The sequence below is a fragment of the Polyergus mexicanus genome, unplaced genomic scaffold (assembly GCF_030449975.1).
Source record: "Polyergus mexicanus isolate NDT 795.1 unplaced genomic scaffold, iyPolMexi1.0 SCAF_17, whole genome shotgun sequence".
NCBI lineage: Eukaryota > Metazoa > Arthropoda > Insecta > Hymenoptera > Formicidae > Polyergus > Polyergus mexicanus.
The window spans coordinates 4,858,474-4,879,449 of NW_027223337.1; the positions used below are offsets into that span (position 1 = coordinate 4,858,474).

Genomic DNA, 20,976 nt, shown 5'->3' on the forward strand with positions numbered 1-20,976 from the left:
TTTTGTTGAATGAAATAAAATTTGTTCGAATCAACTAAATCTCTTGTTTGGATACGGGCAAACAAATCCTTTAATTAATATAACAAAAAATTTAGTTGGAAAATTTGGTAATACTAATACACAAATTTGGTTCAGTGAACAAAATTATTAATTGTTAAAATCAAATTTTTGGTTGTTTTTTTATTTTAATTTTGTTTACTGAATCACATCTGTGTGTTAGAATTACCAAATTTTCCAACTGCAGTTACATTTGCTTTAGTTACATCAACCAAAGTTTATCCATATTCAACAAGAAATTTACTTGACAGTTGTCTCTTGTGATACGATAAGAAAAAGATATATAGATTATATTCTCCATCTTTTCAATTCTCTCGTCGTTAACGAGAGACTAATCAGTATTTGCCGGACAGATGAATCCGCCATGATCGAAGATGCACTGCATACTGCACATCACACTGCATAACAATTGACTGCGCAGTGACACATAAATGCGCAAAATAGCTTATGATATTCAACTAAACGATTTAGTTCAAGCAACAAATACAATTATTTAGAACGCGATGAGATGGATGAGTTTGTTATCGCAACAATAAAATTTTATTCAGATAAACAACTCCATGCAAACAAAATAGTTTGATGGTGTAACATTTAACTCCTTTCCAGTAACATAATTTTTATTAAATAAAACCAAATTACATGTTCAGTCAACAAAATGGTTCAACCAAATAATTTTGTTTTGCTTAACGAAATGGGTCTCTCAGTGCATGTTTTCACATACGAGAGCTTCATCCTATAGTATAGTACATAACTCCTACGATTATTGTAAAATTGATGCCGCAACGATATAAATGTTAACAATTTTAATCGCCTGGGTAATTCTACTAATGAAATAATGCGGGGCGAAAATTTAACGTAACAAATATATACATGTCAGGTGCACAGTTGTAACGATAAATAATTGGCGCTAAATTTGATACGCCTTTGCAGTCGCTATTATTCGTTAACTCGGAACACCCGCGATTAATTACAATGATAATTGTTGTTATTTTCGAAATGTAAATTAGTTTTAAAAATAGATGCGGCTACGCCGTTGAGTGGGATAACATCCTCCGTCATCTTTCTCATTGTTGGCGGCGTAATTTATGCAGGAGCATTCTCATTGTGATGTATGCGCTTACATTATACGCGGGTAACGAATCGAAAGGAAGCTTTCGCGAGCAAGAGGCTCGTTCGATATAGATCAACGCTTCGCGAAATGAATGTACAGGATCGATTCTCCGAAACCTCGGCATTGCGGCGAAAAATGTATAATTCGCTCTCTTTCTCTCTCGTATCTCGCCTCGCCTCGCGTTATTATCCCGCTACCGTGTTTCTCTAACTGACTCGAGACGAAGAACGGAAATTATTTCGAGGCGAAACATTCGCGCGACAGGGGGTTTATTTTTTTCCCATCGAAGCGCAGAGAAGGGTAAAACATTTTACCCGGGAACTTTTTCAAGCAATTGTGATCGCGCGTCCGAGATAAACGCCGGGATATAGTCGGATTACTAATCGCGACTACGTGACGGCAAATTCGAATTAAGGGATAAGGGATAATGCGTTGCCTCACGCGAGATTGATTTTCCGAGGTTCGTTGTTACACGCGAGTAACATATGTGGATGAAGGGAAAAGTATCGATCGTCCCCTGGACGACCTCAACCTTTATACTTACCGCGCCGGAAAGCTTTTTCTTTAGGCTACATAAAGAATTTCTGACACTATATGTATAGCGGCCCGCAATCGTAATCACCTGAGAAAGATACGACGCAAAATCATTAGAGCGAGACATTATCTGCGCCACACACATTTCATGTAAATACGAGCAAATTTATCGAAAAAAAATTTATTGCGAATAAATATGAAGGGAATCAAATTTGTATATAAAAAAATTCAGGGTTGGGAGCGTTACTGTATAAAAGTAACGCGTTACCGTTACCGTTATTTTTTGTAAAAAGTAACTCGTTACCGTTACCGTTACCGTTACTTGGAAAATAACGATTCCTTACTTTTTCGTTATGTTTTTGTTTTTTGTAATGCTAAAATAAGCTATTAGATTATAAAATTATTTAATAATCAATATTAAATGTAATAATCTATGTTACAATTAAAAACTCTAAATTAGTCTCTATATAGCAAGCGTTTTTTATATTAGGTGTACAACTTTGCTTCCGCCGTTTTCCTATAGATGGCTTTAGCGGTAAGTAGTGGTCGAAATAAATAGATCATAGACGTCATGCGATAAACTTGGGCATCTGTCAACATAACCCTATAGAAACATTAGTCGATTTGTGTCTGCATCATAAAGTTATTCTCGATTGAAAATGTCAGTTTACGAGCCAACTTCTCGTCATTTGCGGGAGGTTTTAATTTTCTGCTTCAATATGAAGAAATCTGCGGCTGAGGCTCATCGAATACTCTCTTATGGTGAAGCCGCTATTAGTGAAAGAACGTGTCGTGAATGGTTTCAACGCTTCAAGAACGGTGATTTTCACGTCGAAGACCGGCATAGCGGTGGAAGAGAGAAGATTTTAGAAGATGCAGAATTGGAGGCGTTACTTAATGAAGACTCGAATCAAAGTCAAAAAGAATTGGCACGATCATTGGGAGTGGATAATACTTTGATTCATAAATGTATAAACAGTTTTTTACAATAAAGCCTCGAATTTCGGAAACAAAAACGGCGGAAGCAAAGTTTTACACCTAATATTAAACTTATTTACTGATTCTAATCTTTTATGTTAATATCTTTAATACACTTTTTAATACACTTATCTTTATAGGAATTTAAATTGTAATTTACAGATTTCAATTTTGTCGAAAATTTTTATCAAACATTGTTTTTAAATATTGATAAGAGAAATATTGATATTATTAAGAGTGTATTCCAATATTTACCAGTATTGTAAAATCTATAATTTACCTTACTATAGATTTTCAGTACTGGCAGTGACTATCAGAATGCAGCCTACGATAGAAGGCTACAAGATATTTTTTCAAAAAATACATCTATTGAATAGATATAAGATAACAAAGAACCAAAAAATAACGATAAAAGTAACGGCTAATTCGTTACCGTTATTGTAAAAATGTAACGACGTTACCGTTACCGTTACAAACAGAAAGAAGTAACGATCGTTATCGAAAAAAGGTAACTGTAACGGTAACGACGTTAGCTTCCCAATCCTGAAAAAATTACTAATTATTAATTTTAATTGTTAGACATATACGAGTACATGCATGAAATAATCGTCTTCTTGTATGAAGCATTACTTATTTCATCGATTCAGAAAAGTTTTGTTGTATTAAAGGCGAAACTATCTATTACACGATATTATTGCCCTAAGAATATTTTGTTAATATTAATATTTTATAAAATTGCTTTTATGGGTGGAAAAATCTGTCGCTTTTTCGCGCGCTAGACGAGATTGAGATATCGTTTACGATTGTCGACATCGCAGATAGACCTGCCACACGAGACCCTCGTAAATCCTTCGAATCGAAGATTATTTTCGACGAGCACAATCGCGAGTTGCACGTAGAAATCGCTGGGGGCTGAGAATTCTCCCACAACACCTTCGGTGAAATGGGCATCGGAAACGCGAGTACGAGATATCGCTTAAGCGGTTGGAAACCATTTCGCCAAGCTTGATTACACAGTACACAGGAGAATCGCAAATTAAATCCGTTCCGGGAGTGTCCGTGTGTGATTTAATGCCACGTATATCCTTCCTAACCGCCAAATATCCTTCAGACGCACGTGTCTGTTAATTACTTCGGTACGATAGTTGGAAAGTGTTATAGGTATGAAATCGCGCAACAAGGTTTCAATGATCAGACGCGGTGATATCCCGGTGAACATCTGGATGCAAGACGCAAATGATAGTTTAATGCCATATTGTTTTCCGCGATCTACTTATAAAAAAGGAGATATGTATAAGTGAATGATTATATCATCGAAATTGCACCGAAACGCGCACGTAGAGATACGAATTCTCTCTCTCGGAACTCTTATATTAACTTTTCCTGAAAATGTCTTTTGTTTCTCTCCCTAAAATGTATATATCGAATATTGGAATAATCTGATGGATGGGAAAGCTCTTAGCGTTGACTTTAAATGGATTAAATCGTATGGTAAAATTTTATTTCGCTCTTTTACGTCATCCTTACCCTAGATATGTTGGAACATCAACGTTATCTGTTCCCACGGGGCAAACGGTTTCTCTCCCCCTGAGGATGCATAATTCATCGTGGCGGTAAAAAAGACTCGTTTCACGTTCCCGATGTCCGTCGCAAATATGCGAGCGCACACGATTACACACCTGGGAATAAAACGCCGCGACTAATTGAATGTGTGTCGCGTAGAGCGAAGCTCTGCATTGTACTCCGCATAATTGCATAACTCAGGAAGTATCGCGCCTACCATAGAGTTTCCAATTAGTCGGAGTAGCCGCGTTACGATACTATCGTCATTAACGATTCGACGGGGTCGTATCGCAATTAAACGTCGTCGCGATGAGATGCCGTCACTAAACAGTCGTCTTGCGAATCTTCGTAAACTTAAATAAAGTACGTCGGGAAGGTTCCTTTTACGTTTCCACGCGACGCATATGAATACTACAGTGTATTCAGATTACGTTAAGTCTGGGTAAACACGTTTTTCACCATTTATCGCGGAAATGATATTTATAAACGCCTGTCAAATACCAACGAGAGTCGCGTGAACGCACGGTAGGAAATAAAACATGACGTGTAGCTATTGGTCTTGTTCATCACGTTGCTGAGGATGATATAAATATTAATGAAAGAGATGGAAAGCGTGTATTCGGGCACCGCGTGCGCACAGGAAACGTATTCATATATCTACGTACACTCGGTGTTTTTTTAATTTTATGATTCAGGGAGGGACTGTGAGGAAAAATTTATTACTTTATTACATTTTGTATACACGGTGCCTTGCCCCGTGAAATAAAGTGATGCCAGCATACCACGAGGAGATAAGAAGTTATAGGTATCAAATTGAATAAATTTATTCGTCAAACAATGATGTCAATAACAATGAAATCTTAAAGTCTTGAAGCATGAAAAATATATCACTTGGCATGTCCTCGACAGCATCGATTTACGCGGCTGTAAATTTCGAGATCTCGTAATCAACCAGTCGCGATCGCGCGTGATGCACAAAACTTGGTACGCGGAAAACGCGCGATCGATCTGTGCCCTATCTTGGCGCGCACGGAAACCCGAGGCTCTCATGCATAACCATGAGCAATATGTGACATACATACGTACGTATAACGCGCCCCGGTTTTCCTCCCCCGTTGCTCCGCGAAAGGACCGTTAGCGCAAAGTACCGACCTACCTAACGTCGGGGAAAGGATATCCGTTCGAAAAGGTCAAGAGTTGCCTCCGTCTAAGCAGATTGCCGCGACCTCTCTCTTTGTTCTAGCGCGAAAGTTATTTTCACCGGCTCGTACACGCTCTGTGGGAGAAAAATACGAGAGGCTGTCGTCGATTGAAAAATATGAGCGGGATGCGAGAACCTCGCGAAAAATACGGATCCGCGAATGAAACGCCGATGAATCTTTGCGACGTGATTTGTTCGTTCGCTTGTCTGTAACATATTTTTCCTAACTTTTTCGATCCGATTGTTAATTCTATACTTTTATCGCATTGTCTCGAACGTTGCACTGAGAGACCCATTTTGTTGAATGAAATAAAATTTCTTCGAATCAACTAAATCTCTTGTTTAGATATGGGCAAACAAATCCTTTAATTAATACAACAACAAAAATTTAGTTGGAAAATTTGATAATACTAACACATAAATTTGGTTCAGTGAACAAAATTATTAATTGTATAAAATCAAATTTTTGGTTGTTTTTTATTTTAATTTTGTTCACTCAATCACATTTGTGTGTTAGTATTACCAAATTTTCCAACTGCAGTTACATTTGCTTTTGTTATTAGATGTACAACTTTGCTTCCGCCGTTTTCCTATAGATGGCTTTAGCGGTAAGTAGTGGTCGAAATAAATAGATCATAGACGTCATGCGATAAACTTGGGTATCTGTCAACATAACCCTATAGAAACATTAGTCGATTTGTGTCTGCATCATAAAGTTATTCTCGATTGAAAATGTCAGTTTACGAGCCAAATTCTCATCATTTGCGGGAGGTTTTAATTTTCTGCTTCAATATGAAGAAATCTGCGGCTGAGGCTCATCGAATGCTCTCAAATACTTATGGTGAAGCCGCTATTAGTGAAAGAACGTGTCGTGAGTGGTTTCAACGCTTCAAGAACGGTGATTTTCACGTCGAAGACCGGCATAGCGGTGGAAGAGAGAAGGTTTTCGAAGATGCAGAATTGGAGGCATTACTTAATGAAGACTCGAGTCAAAGTCAAAAAGAATTGGCACGATCATTGGGAGTGACTAAACAAGCAATTTCAAAACGCCTCAAAGACATATAACCAGTTTTTTACAATAAAGTCTCGAATTTCGGAAAAAAAACGGCCAAAACAAAGTTGTACACCTAATACATCAACCAAAGTTTATCCATATTCAACAAGAAATTTACTTGACAGTTGTCTCTTGTGATACGATAAGAAAAAGATATATAGATTATATTCTCCATCTTTTCAATTCTCTCGTCGTTAACGAGAGACTAATCAGTATTTCCCGGACAGATGAATCCGCCATGATTGAAGATGCACTGCATACTGCACATCACACTACACTGCATAACAATTGACTGCGCAATGACTCATGAATGCACAAAATAACTTATGATATTCAACTAAACGATTAAGTTCAAGGGACAAATACAATTATTTAGAACGCGATGAGATGGATGAGTTTGTTATCGCAACAATAAACTTTTATTCAGATAAACAACTTCATGCAAAGAAAATAGTTTGTTAGTGTAACATTTAACTTCTTTCTCTCCAGTAACATAATTTTTATTAAATAAAACCAAATTACATGTTTAGTCAACAAAATGGTTCAACCAAATAATTTTGTTTTATTTAACGAAATGGGTCTCTCAGTGTGACAACTTATCGGATCATCGAAATCGGAATAATGTAATCATACTTTTAATGACGCACACGCTTCTCTCGTCGCTCTTTTACATCGGTAATCAAAGCCTTTCAACAACGCGGATCCCCGTATTACGGTCTTGAGATTATCCTCTCTCGTAAAGCGGATTACGTACAAGTCAGCAGTTTGTCGTAAAAAAGATTAGTGTTTGAAATATCACATCGTTTAAGAGAAAAAGACCGATCAACGCTTGAAATCGCGCGATCATATTCCCCGTAAGAAATATAAAATCTTCAGGTTTACAACCGATGCTATCGGACTGTTTTACAACCTGCTACAATTTTACGAGGAAAAATCATTTACATCTCGCTAACAAGTATCTAATAATTCGAAATTTCGTTGCATCGAGGAAACGAAACGTTTCAAGGATTCTTTGCAATATTTTTTCACACGTTCACGAATATTACGGTGTAGTAAACGTTTAATATACCATTCGATGTCATAGTTACAATTTTATACATATTTTGGATACCTCTAACAATAAGTGTTTCAAGGATCAGAATTTATTGCCAACAACAGCATCGACGCGCGGCAAATCGCGAGTCTTGTATCATTCTTAAATTTTTTTACAAGTCGCTGATTTCACGAAATTGCATTAATTTTATCTTTTTTCCCCAGGAATTTTAATTGTGTGACAGCCCCCCTTCACCTCCTCTCTCCAATGTGTACGAATTACGCGTTTTCCACGTCGCGTGTGATTAATCTTGACAATCCGTTCATAGCAATCAAATGTCCAGCATATATAATGCCTTATTAATATTATCTACAGCTATTAGGGGACAATCTGATGCATGTACATATAATTTATAATTAAACACTGCCGAATTGTATTGTACAAATATCGGAAATCGATAAACGTCCATTTTTCATATACGTCTCTATGCGCTTGGGTATATACGTATGTACGTATACATATATGTATTATTTTGTTTTGTACATTTTTATTTATTTATGAATTTTCGCGGTTGTTTCTGCAACTAGCATTGAACGCGCGATAAATTTTTCACAAAAAAAATGACGAGTCAATTATTTCCGATACGATTTGGTAATAAAAATATTTTTCCTTTAGTCTCCAATCTATTAAATGCATTCAAAGACACAAAATTCAATTATTTGTACAAATTAATGACAAATTTTATTACATTATTGAATATACGCAACGCATTATTAATCTTTTATGCGTTTAGTTTCTTCCGGTTTATCACTTTGATTGAGTTTAAAATGCGATTGCGCTAAATCAAATAAGATTTGCAATTTTATTGTACGTACAGGATTAAGGAATTGAAGCGACTGACCTGTAGAAATAATGCGGGTGTTTCAACGTGGAATTTTTACACGGCACCCAGTCGACTTTCTAAATTAAATGATGAAACTTTAAGGATTTAAATTTTCGCCAACTTCGGACATTCGCTCTCTCGATTGCTATTCCCCGCCGATTGTTCTTGCTTCATGAATCCACGCTATTCCGTGGGATTACGATGAGCCGTTAATTAAAAACCTAGGATGATGTACAGCTTGAATTATATGTGCTTTTAAGCAGATTATACCATAGCTACGGCGCTAATATCTATAATCCTTCTTCTATGTCTATATAATCCTTCTTCGCGAATATAACATGTGTCTATTTAACACAGTGTTTCTCACCCTTTCTCCCCCTATAATATCTTGTCTAATGTATAATAATTTATCATTGCTAGAGCAATCAAACGGTACTCTTGTGTAACGATTTTACATGCAACTTGTTGTTGTATTTCATAAAACTCGCGAGGGAATGAATTAATTTCGTGAAAATTTATTGTTTTTGTTTTCCCTTGTTTTCTTTCTCTCTCTCTCTCTCTTTCTCTCTCTCTTTGAATGTAAAATCAATCATCTCAGTTATCGATTTATAAATTGCTAATTAATGTTCATTCATCCTCTACTTCATTGGCTTTGTCTCGATCGCAGCCGCCTACGCACTTCTATTTGCTTTCACCTGCATCCGCGAATCGCCACGAATAATTGAAATTAATCGCGCTTTGCCCCGTCTATTCTTTTGTTCGCAAGCATAGCGGGAGGGGGGGGGGCATTGTTAAGCGCGAAAGGGTGATTAATATTTTCCATCTTTAAATTAATTCTCGGCAAAAGCATAAACGCCCTTTGTCTTCACCGACGTAGATTAAGCTTCACCGATGTCTCTCTCTTTTCTTCACGTTTCGCAAAAATGCACGCTTTGTGCATCGTTCTCTGTGCGATAAAATTTCAGTACTTTATAAGTCGTACAAGGGCGGTGCTTACATAATTGAAATAATTAATGATGCTTGTTCACGGTCTAATTCTCGGATACGTGCTGACTTTTTACGTTATTCTTTTTCTAATATCGTGAACCGCGAATTTTACGTAGTCGACAGCAACAAGATAAATATGTCATGATTAAAATAATACTCCGATACTACCCATACCGCACCGCAAGATTGCAACAACATTGCAGCAACATTTTTCTGCAAGATTGCAACATTGCAGAAACATTACGAAATGTTGCTGCAACGTTGTTATGATATTGCAGCAACAGTAAAATGTCCGCCTACAGAAATATTGCAATATAATATTGCAGCAATATAGTAATATAAAATATATATGCAATAATGCTTTATGTATATTTATCGACATAATATCTTTAACATATGAAAAAAATAATAAGAAATTAGGCATATAAGAATCAGGATTTAGTGTGTATATAGATTTTCTGTATTATAATAATAACGAAATAATAAATTGTAAATTTTTCGGTACACATTCGACTTCCTTCAGTGACAAAGAATATCTAAGAGAAATAAGAAAAAACTCAATTCGCAATTTTGTAAATTCACAATCTCTGTATCCGAAATATTCAGATATGCAAAAAGATTGTGGTGGATTTACGCATACACGTTTTTTCACATCTCTCTTGTCTTCAGATAATCTCAAAATTTATTTATTAAAATCTGAAGTATGTTTTGCATGTTAAAAAATTATTATCAAATTTTTGATTTTATATAAGAATGGAAACTATTAAAAGAATTCTTAGTTCAATGTCTGAGTCCCCTATGTTGGGGTTATATCATACAATTTAAGCTAATAAAAATAGTTATTATATCTTTAATCTTATTAGTCGCTCTTTGTAAACTTTATATAACAATCGTGACTAAAAATTAAATGCGGTATAGATAGCGCAATATGCGCCGCATAGCGGTAAACGGATGAACTAGCGATTATCGAATACTTTCTTTGGAATATTTTTGGAATGTTGCTGTAACATTACTAAAGTTATATTGTAAAATAATGTCCTTGTAATATTTCTGCAACATTAAACTACAATATGCAATATTGCAATATTGCAGCAATGTTGTTGCAAGCTTTAGTGCTGTATGGGTACTAATTTTTTACGCGACATTTTAAAAAGCATATGAAAAAGAGCATATGAAAAAAAGCATATGAACGATTAACATAATCTTTCGAAGAGATGCGGGAACCGACGTCGGGGCGACAACGGTGAACGAAACGCGCCGTAGCCGTTAAGGTGCGACGATAAGACAGGCGGACAGGTGGGAAGAGAGCCTCGATAGATAGGGAAAGAGAGAGGGAATTATGCCAGACAAAATCCCGGGTCGCCGAAATGGACAACGCGAAAACAAAGATTTCCTCGCCGGCGAGATATCATCCATCGGCATGTCGTTGCGGCCCAGCGGGAGCGCATCCTCCGGTGAGTAACTGCTCTGCGAGGACAAATGTTTGATGCGAATCTCGAGAGGTTCCCCGGGCCTACACCCCAATTTCATACAATATTGCGTAATTTGCACCTGACGTATGTGCGCTATAAATATCTCATATCTGCGTGTATAGCAGCGTGGTGCGGCGAATTAATCCTCTTATCACGGAATTATTATCGAATCTATAAAAGTCAACTTCTTTGTACACTCTTTATGTTTACCTTTTCTACTATTATAGTGGAAAAAATTAAGATACTTTTAAAATAATCTCTTAGAGAATAGATATTTGCGAAAGCGCACAAGTTTTTAATGGCCAATTGTTTACGAAAGGTACACACAGTTGGACAATTTGTGTTTTCTTATTAAAAAATATTCTGGTTAAAATTTTTGTTAAATATTTAATACATTTATACGTCAATTTAACATATTGCTTAATTGTGTTAATTGAACTAAAGTAAATTATTAAAATAGCTGAAAAAAAGTGTTAAAATAACACAATATACACCTGTTTTCAATTTTTTACACAATAGATATGTTTTATATTCTTAGAGATAGGATTTATCTGTGAAAATTTACAGAAAAAAATGTTGATTTTATTCTACAATAGGAGCGACTACAAACCATCAATTACATTTTTCCAAATTAATTTTATCATTAAAAATATATTAATTTTTTATATAAAATTTATTTCATATTACTTTGAGGTTTGCATTTATTTTGTGTTAAAATATTAATATGGTATTAGTGTCACCATTTTATCCATATTATGTTAAATTAATACGAAAATTTGTATGGACCGTTTGAAACATGTTTGATATCTGTTAAATGTAATACAAATTTTTCAACCGCAGCTTGAAAAAGAACGCATACATTTTCCTTGGAAAAATATATACTTAGATACGAAAGATAATGTATCTAGAATAAAGTCTCAGAAAAGAAGAACATTTATTTTGTCTTAAACATTTTTACATGAATAGATCAGTATATGATAATTATGTAATTATATATGAAGAATTTGCCGGCAAAACCAGTTCCGTCTAGCAAACAAAGAAATCATTTTGTTAACGTTGGGAAGTAACGCGTTACTTGTAACGTCGTTACCGTTACAGTTACTTTCTTTCGATAACGATCGTTATTACTTTTTTCTGTTTGTAACGGTAACGATAACGTCGTTATATTTTTACAGTAACGGTAACGAATTAGCCGTTACTTTTATTGTTACTTTTTGGTTCATTGTTATCTCTATTCAATAGATAGATGTATTTTTTGAAAAATATTTTGTAGCCTTCTATCATAGGCTGCTTTCTAATAGTCACTGCCAGTACTGAAAATCTTTAGTAACGTAAATTATAGATTTTACAATACTGATAGTGAATATTGGAATACACTCTTAATAATATCAAAATTTCTCTTATCGATATTTAAAAACAATGTTTGATAAAAATTTTCGACAAATTTGAAATTTGTAAATTACAATTTAAATTCCTATAAAGATAAGTATATTAAAAGTAAAGATATTAACATAAAAAAATAAGAATCATTAAATAAATTTAATATAAAAAACGCTTGCTATATAGAGACTAATTTAGAGTTTTTAATTGTAACATAGATTATTACATTTAATATTGATTATTAAATAATTTTATAATCTAATAACTTATTTTAGCATTACAAAAATCAGAAACATAACGAAAAAGTAACGAATCGTTATTTTCCAAGTAACGGTAACGGTAACGCGTTACTTTTTAAAATCAGTAACTAGTAACGGTAACGAGTTACTTTTTACACAAAATAAGTAACGCGTTACTTTCATAGAGTAACGTTCCCAACCCTGAAATCTGACATCAGAAATGTTAACGTAAAGTATTTTATGGCAACGCATTATTTGTTTTTAAATTTATAATATTAGTCCGCTGCTATTATACTGTTGATTTCGATTCCATCAACTGTCGCAACATTTTCCTCACGACGCGTCCGTTAGTGATAACTTCCCTGCCACGTCTGCGATCCGTAGTGACGCATTTAGTGAGTTCGTTTCTCGCGTATATACATTCCTGCGGAATAGATAAGGGAAAAGACTCGGCCGTGGTTAGACCAGTGCGAAGTTGATTGAATAGATTCAGGATAACGCATTCCTTCATCAGGACTTCGGAATCGGCTATCTTGCCATCGTCCGCGGCGCAGAGCCACAATATACTGTCCAACCAGTTTTCATCTCCGTGTTGCTCAGTTTTGTAATTTATGCCCAGATCTTGTAACCATAACGTCAGCTGTAATAGTAGAAAAGATTAGATTCGAGATCACTACCGATTTTTTTTTTTTTTTTTTTTATTACAATGGGATCTGTCGTTGATAACGTGAGCAACAGTTAGATTGTTGGAACGAAATGTCAGCATCTTCATTCTCTCCTTTCTTCCAATATTATGTTACAAATATTCTCGAGATCTTAATTTTGAAGCAAATTACAAAAGTCATCGCACCGCGTCGTGTCGCGCTTATTCCGCCCCCCCCCCTTTTTTTTTTTTTTTTGACAAAAAGAAGTGGAACGCTCACCGTGCCACGGCATCGAAAGGTGAAGGGATTTCCGGAAAAATGAAACCTCTCGATGCCCGCCATGGGTGCGAGTTGGGCCGGTTCCAAACATGTCAAACGGTTCTTCCTGACGTCGAGCCTTTTAAGGCCCCGCAATGTCTCGAAGGCCGTAGACTCGATCGACACGATATGATTGTACGAGAGATCCAGTTGTTCCAGAGATATTAAACCAACGAACCACTGATCTTTCACCGACGTGATGTTATTGTACGACAAGCCGAGCTTCTTCATATACATCAGACCGTTGAAGGCGTAGCCGGAAATTTCTCTGATACCGCAGTCGCGCATATTCAAAGATACTAAGCTCTTACTGTATCTCTGGAACGATCGATCGCGAATATTATCTATCTGCGATTGAAAAATCATCATGTCGTCTACGAGTGTCCCGCCGTAATTTATAGCGGTATTTAAGTTGGTCAGATTGGAGCATATCACACGCTCGTGTGATCCTATGGATAATTAAATAGTTTAATAATAGCAAACGAGATCAGTTAACGGCGACAATTATTGCCACTTTACATTTTATTTTATATTTTAGCAATTCATAAAAAAGCGATATTAAAACGGTATAAAGTTTCAGCGTAAATGATATACGTAGTTAAATTACAAAATAAAAGATATAATTTTTTTGTGAAATAGACGAAAGTACAGTTCTCATCAAATGTCATGTAGCAGCCTCACCATTTTCGTATTTGTTGGCGAAACATGACGCGATTGCGACGTTCGCGAACGCGAGGATGCAGGTAAGAACGATAAGTAAGATGTGGCGACACATTCTACCCAGTTCTGATCGGTTTTACGACTGACACTCTATCCCATGGAAAACGGATGCGAAGGAAGTGAAGTAACGCAAATTATCGCAGCCGACATTTCCCATTCCCTCTGTCAATGATACCGAGCTATCGGTACACGAATATCTTGGATGCCATTTCACACTGATTACAGAAGCATCATTAATTAACAATGCGTTGTTATCTAAGGATAGGACGCTGTAAAAAATCCACCTCATCTCATGTCGGAAAAAAAAATGTAAAGAGGCAATGGATTATGATTTGTAGTGAATCCTGTTTATTTATATTTTAGCAGGGTTGGGAAGTAACGCGTTACTTGTAACGCCGTTACCGTTACAGTTACTTTTTTTCGGTAACTGTAACGGTAATGGCGTTACAAATTTTATTTGTAACGGAAAAAGTAACTTCGTTACATTTTTCGGTAACGAGTAACGAATTTAACAGTTACTTTTATCGTTACTTTTTTCAAATTTTTTGATTTATTTAAGATATTATTCTTGCTATTGTGCGTGATAAAATTTTTATCTTAACCGTAAAGCCGTAAGCAAATCGACCAATTAGCATTCTTATTATGTTGTAAAAATGCTTGAATGTGATTGATCAACTTATGGCTCTTGCAGACCAATGCGATGACGCGACGCGCGATATCCAATGAGAACTTTATCTTTTCGGAAAAGCAGAGCTCTCATTTACTACCAGTTCTAAGTACCTTGCAACGAAAATTAGAAAATCTCAATAAATCTGACCTTATAGATTGCCATTCATTAGTTGAAGCTATTCAGCAAGGTTTAAATAAAAGGTAACTTATTAATGTGATTAATACATATGTTATTTAATTTTAAATAAGGATTTAATTGAAAAATATTATTTTATTTTAAACTATTGATTCAAAAGTATTAATTTCAATAAAACAAACAATGTCGCTTAATTTACTATATTTGATTTTAGATTTTTTACAATATTTGAAACAAAAGAATTAATAATAGCAGCATGTTTACATCCAAAATTTAAGTTAAACTGGTTAACCGGAGAAAAAAGAAAACGTGCTGAAAATTACTTGGAGGATTTATTGGGAATCCGATCAACTGAAAATTCTTCAAAAGCTGGAAAATCTGACGATCACGATGATTTTTTCATTTTTGAGCAAAAAACGGTGCAAAATGAATCTGAACAAGAAGAATTGCAACGGTTTTTAAAATCAAATAATTGTAATATAGAAATGTTAAACGACTATCCAAAACTTAAAAAACTTTTTATTAAATATAATACAGCTTTATCAAGCAATGCATCTGTAGAAAAAATGTTTAGCATCGGTGACTCTGTATTAACACCACAAAGAGGACATTTAAATGATGATACTATGGAGCAACAAATTTTATTAAAAATTAATAAAGAATTTCGATAAAATTTAATCATTTATTTTGTAATAAACCTTGAATGAAATCTTGCTTACAATTTTTTAAAAGTTTTTCTTATGCAAAATAATTTATTAGTTTGTATTGTAAAAAAGTAACGGAAATTGTAACGACTCGTTACTTTTTAGTAACTGTAACGGTAACGAGTTACTTTTTAAAATTGGTAACGAGTAACGGTAACGAGTTACTTTTTAGAAAAAATAACGGTAACGGTAACGAGTTACTTTTATAAAGTAACTTTCCCAACCCTGTATTTTAGAATCGTGAATGATATGATGAAAAGTGTATATGTAAGTTGTGCCTTATAACAAAAAGATATCTTTTTGTCCCTTTTTGGAAGAAAATTCAAGATACGTATGTGCGAGTTCAGAGATGATCGAAATTGTATTTTCGCTCGTTTCTGATGTTTGAGTTATCGCCTTGTTTTTTTCGTTTCGAATTAATCGCATATATTTGTGCCAGAAGAATGTGCATGATTCTTTTTCTCTTAACAGGCATCTCGACCCTCGCGAGTTGCGGTGAGGTCGATGCGCTTCCCGAACTTCCGGCTCAGGATGAAGAACGTCTGCAGCGTGCCGCGCGTCTGCTGCAGCAAAGACTGGTGCTACGTCAATGGTTGACGGATCATGGCCTACACAATTATTATCAAAAGTAAGAGAAATTTGCACAAATATAAATAGTTCAATAATTTCTTAATTAGTAAGTTACATTGGAGTTTTATAAAACTTTTCCTTCCTATTTAGTTGTCTCTTATCCGCTAAAATAAATGAGCTTTCTCTAAGAGGCCTGTAAGAGTATGCTTTGTCAAGTATATTTCGAACGTATACTTTGAAGATGTACTTTGTCAGGTTGATGCAGATGGAGGTGATGTCCCTGGAGGATGTATACTGGGTGGAGGACAATGCGGCACGAGCAGCCCTTGGCAAGGATCTACCACGATGGATACAGGCCAGACAGACGTTGCCTACTTCAAAGGAAGATTTAGAAACTCTAAAAGCGGATCTGTGGAGTGCCGTTGTGAAGAACAGCCAACATCAGGACGCTTGGACATGGGGTACGAGTTTATGTAACACCGTTTTCTCTCTATTTCGGTGAAACGAAATCCTTCCTCCGGAACGAGGATTTATTGTCGTATGCCTAGTGGATTCGCCACAATTGTAACAGTTTGAGAACGGCAATTTTAACGGAAATGATTTTTATACTATCTTTGCGCGGCATAAAACATGAAACGCAATAAAATTTTATCACTGAGAAATTAATAATAATAATAAATTAACAAATAATTAAACACTTATTAATAAAATTATTATTAATTACCAATGTCTTTTAAATTAAAACGGTATACGTTTAAAGAGAAAGCATTAAAACAGGTTCGGTTTTCTCTTTATATCCAATCTTTTATTATTTTTTATTAATTCTTTTCTGAACGTTTGTTGAACGTTTTACACGCATTTGAAAGTAGAGACCATTAATTAAATATGTACAAAGCTAACAAATAATACTTATACTCGCCAGGCGGTATGCTGGTAGTTTCCGTGTCGGTGGCAGGACTGGTTACTCTGGCTGCTATGACACAGCCCGCTCTGGCACCCGAAGCGAAACATTCTCTTCTGCAATACGTCACAGGAAAATATTTATTGCCGAGTAACTGCCGCGTTCATTTCGAATGGGAAGAGCCTCAGCTGGTCGGCGAAACGATGACTTTTACTGTAAAGGTGAGTAAAGCGGCTCTGCCGCCGCGGATATTTACATTCCAAAGAAATAATCCGCGTAAAATGTGAAACACGAAACACATTCATAAAACAGTTATTTTAATGCACGACTAATCACAACAACGACTAATCGCAACTAAGCACAACGATCTATATTTGAAAGCTATAATACAATTTAATTATGAAGCAGATCACGTGTGATTAGCAATTAAAAATGGCGTTTTGATTAGTCGTATATTCTGGGCGCTAAATATATTGATTACATGTAAGAATATTTGTTTGCAGTTTTATCAGCGCAACGGTCAGCCATATCCGATATGCGACAAGGATAATTTGATTGTAGAGGTGACGGAAGATACGCGCAGGGTAGCTACGTTAATAGAACTGGGAGGCACCGACCCCTTAGCTGCGAATACTGCTGTAGTCAAGTTTACGGTCCGCCATGCGGGACAATATCGAATAGCTGTACTTATAGGATCGTGTCATGTTCATGGCAGCCCGTTCCTTAAGAATTTCCTTCCTGGTATATATACTTGACGCATGTAAAATACAGTCGATACGAATCTAATACATCTGATACATCCTAAAATAAAATTGAATCATACGATAAGAATATCTTACGATTTCAATGACATATATATGAATATAAAAAACGTATATAATATTTAAAAAATCGATGGTTTTTGAATTATGTGATTAAGGATGTGATTCTCTTTTTCTTTTTCTCTTTTTTTCAGAAATTAGATTTAAAAATTTTAACGAAACTTTATTTTTTATTTAGTAGTTTTTACGTTAACAGATTTGTAGTTTTATAACTAGCTACACAGATATTTAAGATTCGAAACTGAGAATTTGCAATAATGTATAATTATTTCTTGATATTTTTATTAAGTAAAAATTAACTCCAAATTATTTGATCGAAAAATTTATAGAATATTATATCATGAAATATATAATTTAACATAGGCCCCCCGGATCCAAATAAGACGGTCTTTGTACGACAAAGTTCTACTGTCGTTTGTACAGCCGGAATAGCGCATTTGATGACAATAGAACCACGCGACGAATATGACAATCTGTGCATATTTGGACCTAGGGATCAACCCACTGAAGGCTATAATATTAATATTACTCAGGTAAATCAAAAAATACATTGCGAAAGTAAAAAATCTTAACGACTATTGTTTAATTGTCTGTATCTGCGTTTACCGTAGATCGGTAGTATAGGAGATAAAGGATCGATGAAGGTAGATTGCTGTATTCAACTAGACTACGATTCTCCAAACCAAAGAATTCGTTTGAAAGTAAGCTTTCCGAAAGGCGGATGTTATCATGCGACTGTCAGTTTAGCTGGATTGCAGTTGCACAATGGAGATTTTGATATCATTGTGCTCGAGAGTATGTAAAAAATACGTCTCTTTTTCATAAGACATTTTCCTACCGCATAGTATAAAGCACTTATGTATATTGCTTCTCTTCTTATTATTAGGTTCTGTTGCGAGAATGGTACATAATAACGTAGCGTCCAAGGATCCCGATATTTGTTATGTCGCGAAGCTGCTGGGCATGCAAGGGGAAAGATTTTCCAAACCAAAGAAAGTCTTCTGCTTTATCTCGCCGAAGCAACTTACGATTAAGGAATATTTATTAAAATTCATTCCCAAAAGACTCGTAACATTTAGATTGTGCCCTTCGACTAAGGTACGTAATATCATTAGAAATTATTATATATGTACATGCACGTCGTTACTTTGTCAATTCTTGTTGCTGGTTTGTGTAATTTCTTATTTTTCTAATTGCTTTATAGTTCCATTTTGAAAATTCGACTAATCAGCACGAGGGCTATTATCCTTTCTCGATAGACGATGGATGTCAACCACCCGTTGAATTAATATCTCTGTACCGCGATATAATAGCCGCTACATTTACTCTATTTCTTTTGAAAAACATCGGTGGCAGTGAGACATTCGCCGATAAACAAGACTTTTTCTATCATGAGGTCCGTAAGCATCATCAGAAGCATTATCACGAAAAATTGTCGATGAAAGTGCAGCGCGATAAGCTTTTAGAATCGGTAAATATAAATTTAACTTATGATAACTTTCTTTTTATGAGAGCGTCGCTTTTATAAGAATGTACATTGATTACATTTTTCTTGTTAAGTCTATGAAGGCCACTAAAGGATTTTCCGTGAGCGAGTGGTGCCGAAATTTTGAAATCACTTTCCAAGGCGAACAAGGTAGATTTGCGTTTTAGGAATTTTTACAAAGATCGATTTGACCAAATAATTATCTAAGAATCGTTATTTCATACGACAGGCGTTGATTGGGGTGGTGTGCGACGCGAATGGTTCGAATTGATATGCGCCGCGCTGTTCGATCCGGGAAACGGTCTGTTCGCATCGTTTGGAGAGTCGCAGCAGGCATTAGTCCATCCAAATCCGAAACGGCCGCCGCAACTTAAATTGAAGCATTACGAATTTGCTGGACGTATCGTAGGCAAGTGTCTTTACGAGTCGGCACTCGGCGGCTCTTATCGTCAATTAGTACGAGCGCGATTCACCAGATCATTCCTGGCGCAGATTATAGGACTTCGAGTACATTACAAGGTAAAGTGTTGAGAAAGCTCATCTTTTAGTTTAGAAAAAATTCTTAAAATATAAATTAATAAATGTATATTTCTTTTTATGGACGCTAGTACTTTGAGCAAGACGATCCTGATTTGTATTTAAGTAAAGTGAAGTACATTCTCGAGAATGATGTCGAGGAAATGGAATTATACTTCGTTGAAGAGGAATATGATAAGGATGGTCAATTGTTGAAGGTAAACAAGTTTTTATCTCGCGAAAGTAACGGCGAACTCTTATTCGAGAGAATTTATTGTAACATTGCTGCTGTATTTATTGCAAGAAATGAAAAACAAAACAAAGATATCTTTAGAATATATAAATGTAAATAATAAAGAAAAAAAGATTTGGATCTAAAGATTCGAAACGAATATTAATGTAATTTAATGCACAACCATGCGAAAATTATTATTAATATTCCTACATTTTGCAGGTAGCGGAATTAATTCCTGGTGGTAGTAAGATCCGAGTGACCAATGACACGAAGCTTCGTTATCTTGACGCGCTCGCTCAGCACCGGCTTGCCAGTTCCATTCGCAACGAAATCGATCATTTCTTGCGCGGTCTCAACGAATTGATTCCCGATAACCTCTTAGGAATATTCGACGAAAATGAATTGGAGGTACGTAAAATATCTGCTCGAGACAATTTGTCTTTCGAAGATGCGATGACTCTCTACCCACTTTCACAGTTGCTGTTATGCGGAACCGGCGAATACAGCGTAGCGGATTTGCGCGCGCATCACATAGCTAACGGAAGTTCTCCGGAATTTCTTCGAGTGCTCGACTGGTTCTGGACGGCAGTGAGCAATTTTACGCAGGAAGAGATGGCGCGGTTACTCCAGTTTACCACGGGCTGCTCGCAATTGCCACCCGGTGGATTTCAACAATTGAGTCCACGTTTCCAGATCACAGCTGCGCCAACGTTTGCTAACTTACCCACGGCACATACTTGGTACGTTTTGTTCCGAGAATATCA

General features: G+C 35.7%; 2 protein-coding genes across 6 annotated transcripts in view; one reads left to right on the forward strand and one right to left on the reverse strand.

Annotated features, from left to right (window-relative positions):
• The window catches only part of LOC138940775 (apoptosis-resistant E3 ubiquitin protein ligase 1), an 86,114-nt gene that overhangs the window by 64,230 nt on the left and 908 nt on the right, over positions 1-20,976 (forward strand). For 3 of the 5 annotated variants that reach the window (XM_070309983.1, XM_070309982.1, XM_070309985.1), the window contains exons 2-15: positions 10,614-10,855; positions 16,155-16,311; positions 16,509-16,714; positions 17,176-17,375; positions 17,658-17,895; positions 18,339-18,508; positions 18,587-18,770; positions 18,862-19,073; positions 19,180-19,446; positions 19,536-19,611; positions 19,691-19,980; positions 20,070-20,195; positions 20,432-20,620; positions 20,690-20,952. In XM_070309983.1, coding sequence (XP_070166084.1) covers positions 10,741-10,855; positions 16,155-16,311; positions 16,509-16,714; positions 17,176-17,375; positions 17,658-17,895; positions 18,339-18,508; positions 18,587-18,770; positions 18,862-19,073; positions 19,180-19,446; positions 19,536-19,611; positions 19,691-19,980; positions 20,070-20,195; positions 20,432-20,620; positions 20,690-20,952 — 2,693 coding nt within the window. In that variant the 5' untranslated portion in view covers positions 10,614-10,740. The remainder of the gene's footprint in view (positions 1-10,613; positions 10,856-16,154; positions 16,312-16,508; positions 16,715-17,175; positions 17,376-17,657; positions 17,896-18,338; positions 18,509-18,586; positions 18,771-18,861; positions 19,074-19,179; positions 19,447-19,535; positions 19,612-19,690; positions 19,981-20,069; positions 20,196-20,431; positions 20,621-20,689; positions 20,953-20,976) is intronic. The other 2 variants (XM_070309981.1, XM_070309980.1) reach the window with 1 other exon arrangement.
• Positions 11,789-14,269, reverse strand: LOC138940490 (peroxidasin homolog). The gene is made up of 3 exons (XM_070309435.1): positions 14,136-14,269; positions 13,416-13,903; positions 11,789-13,132 (listed from the first exon to the last, which is right to left on the reverse strand). Exons 1-3 carry the CDS (start codon positions 14,227-14,229, stop codon positions 12,782-12,784), a joined length of 933 nt encoding a protein of 310 aa, XP_070165536.1. The 5' UTR covers positions 14,230-14,269; the 3' UTR covers positions 11,789-12,781.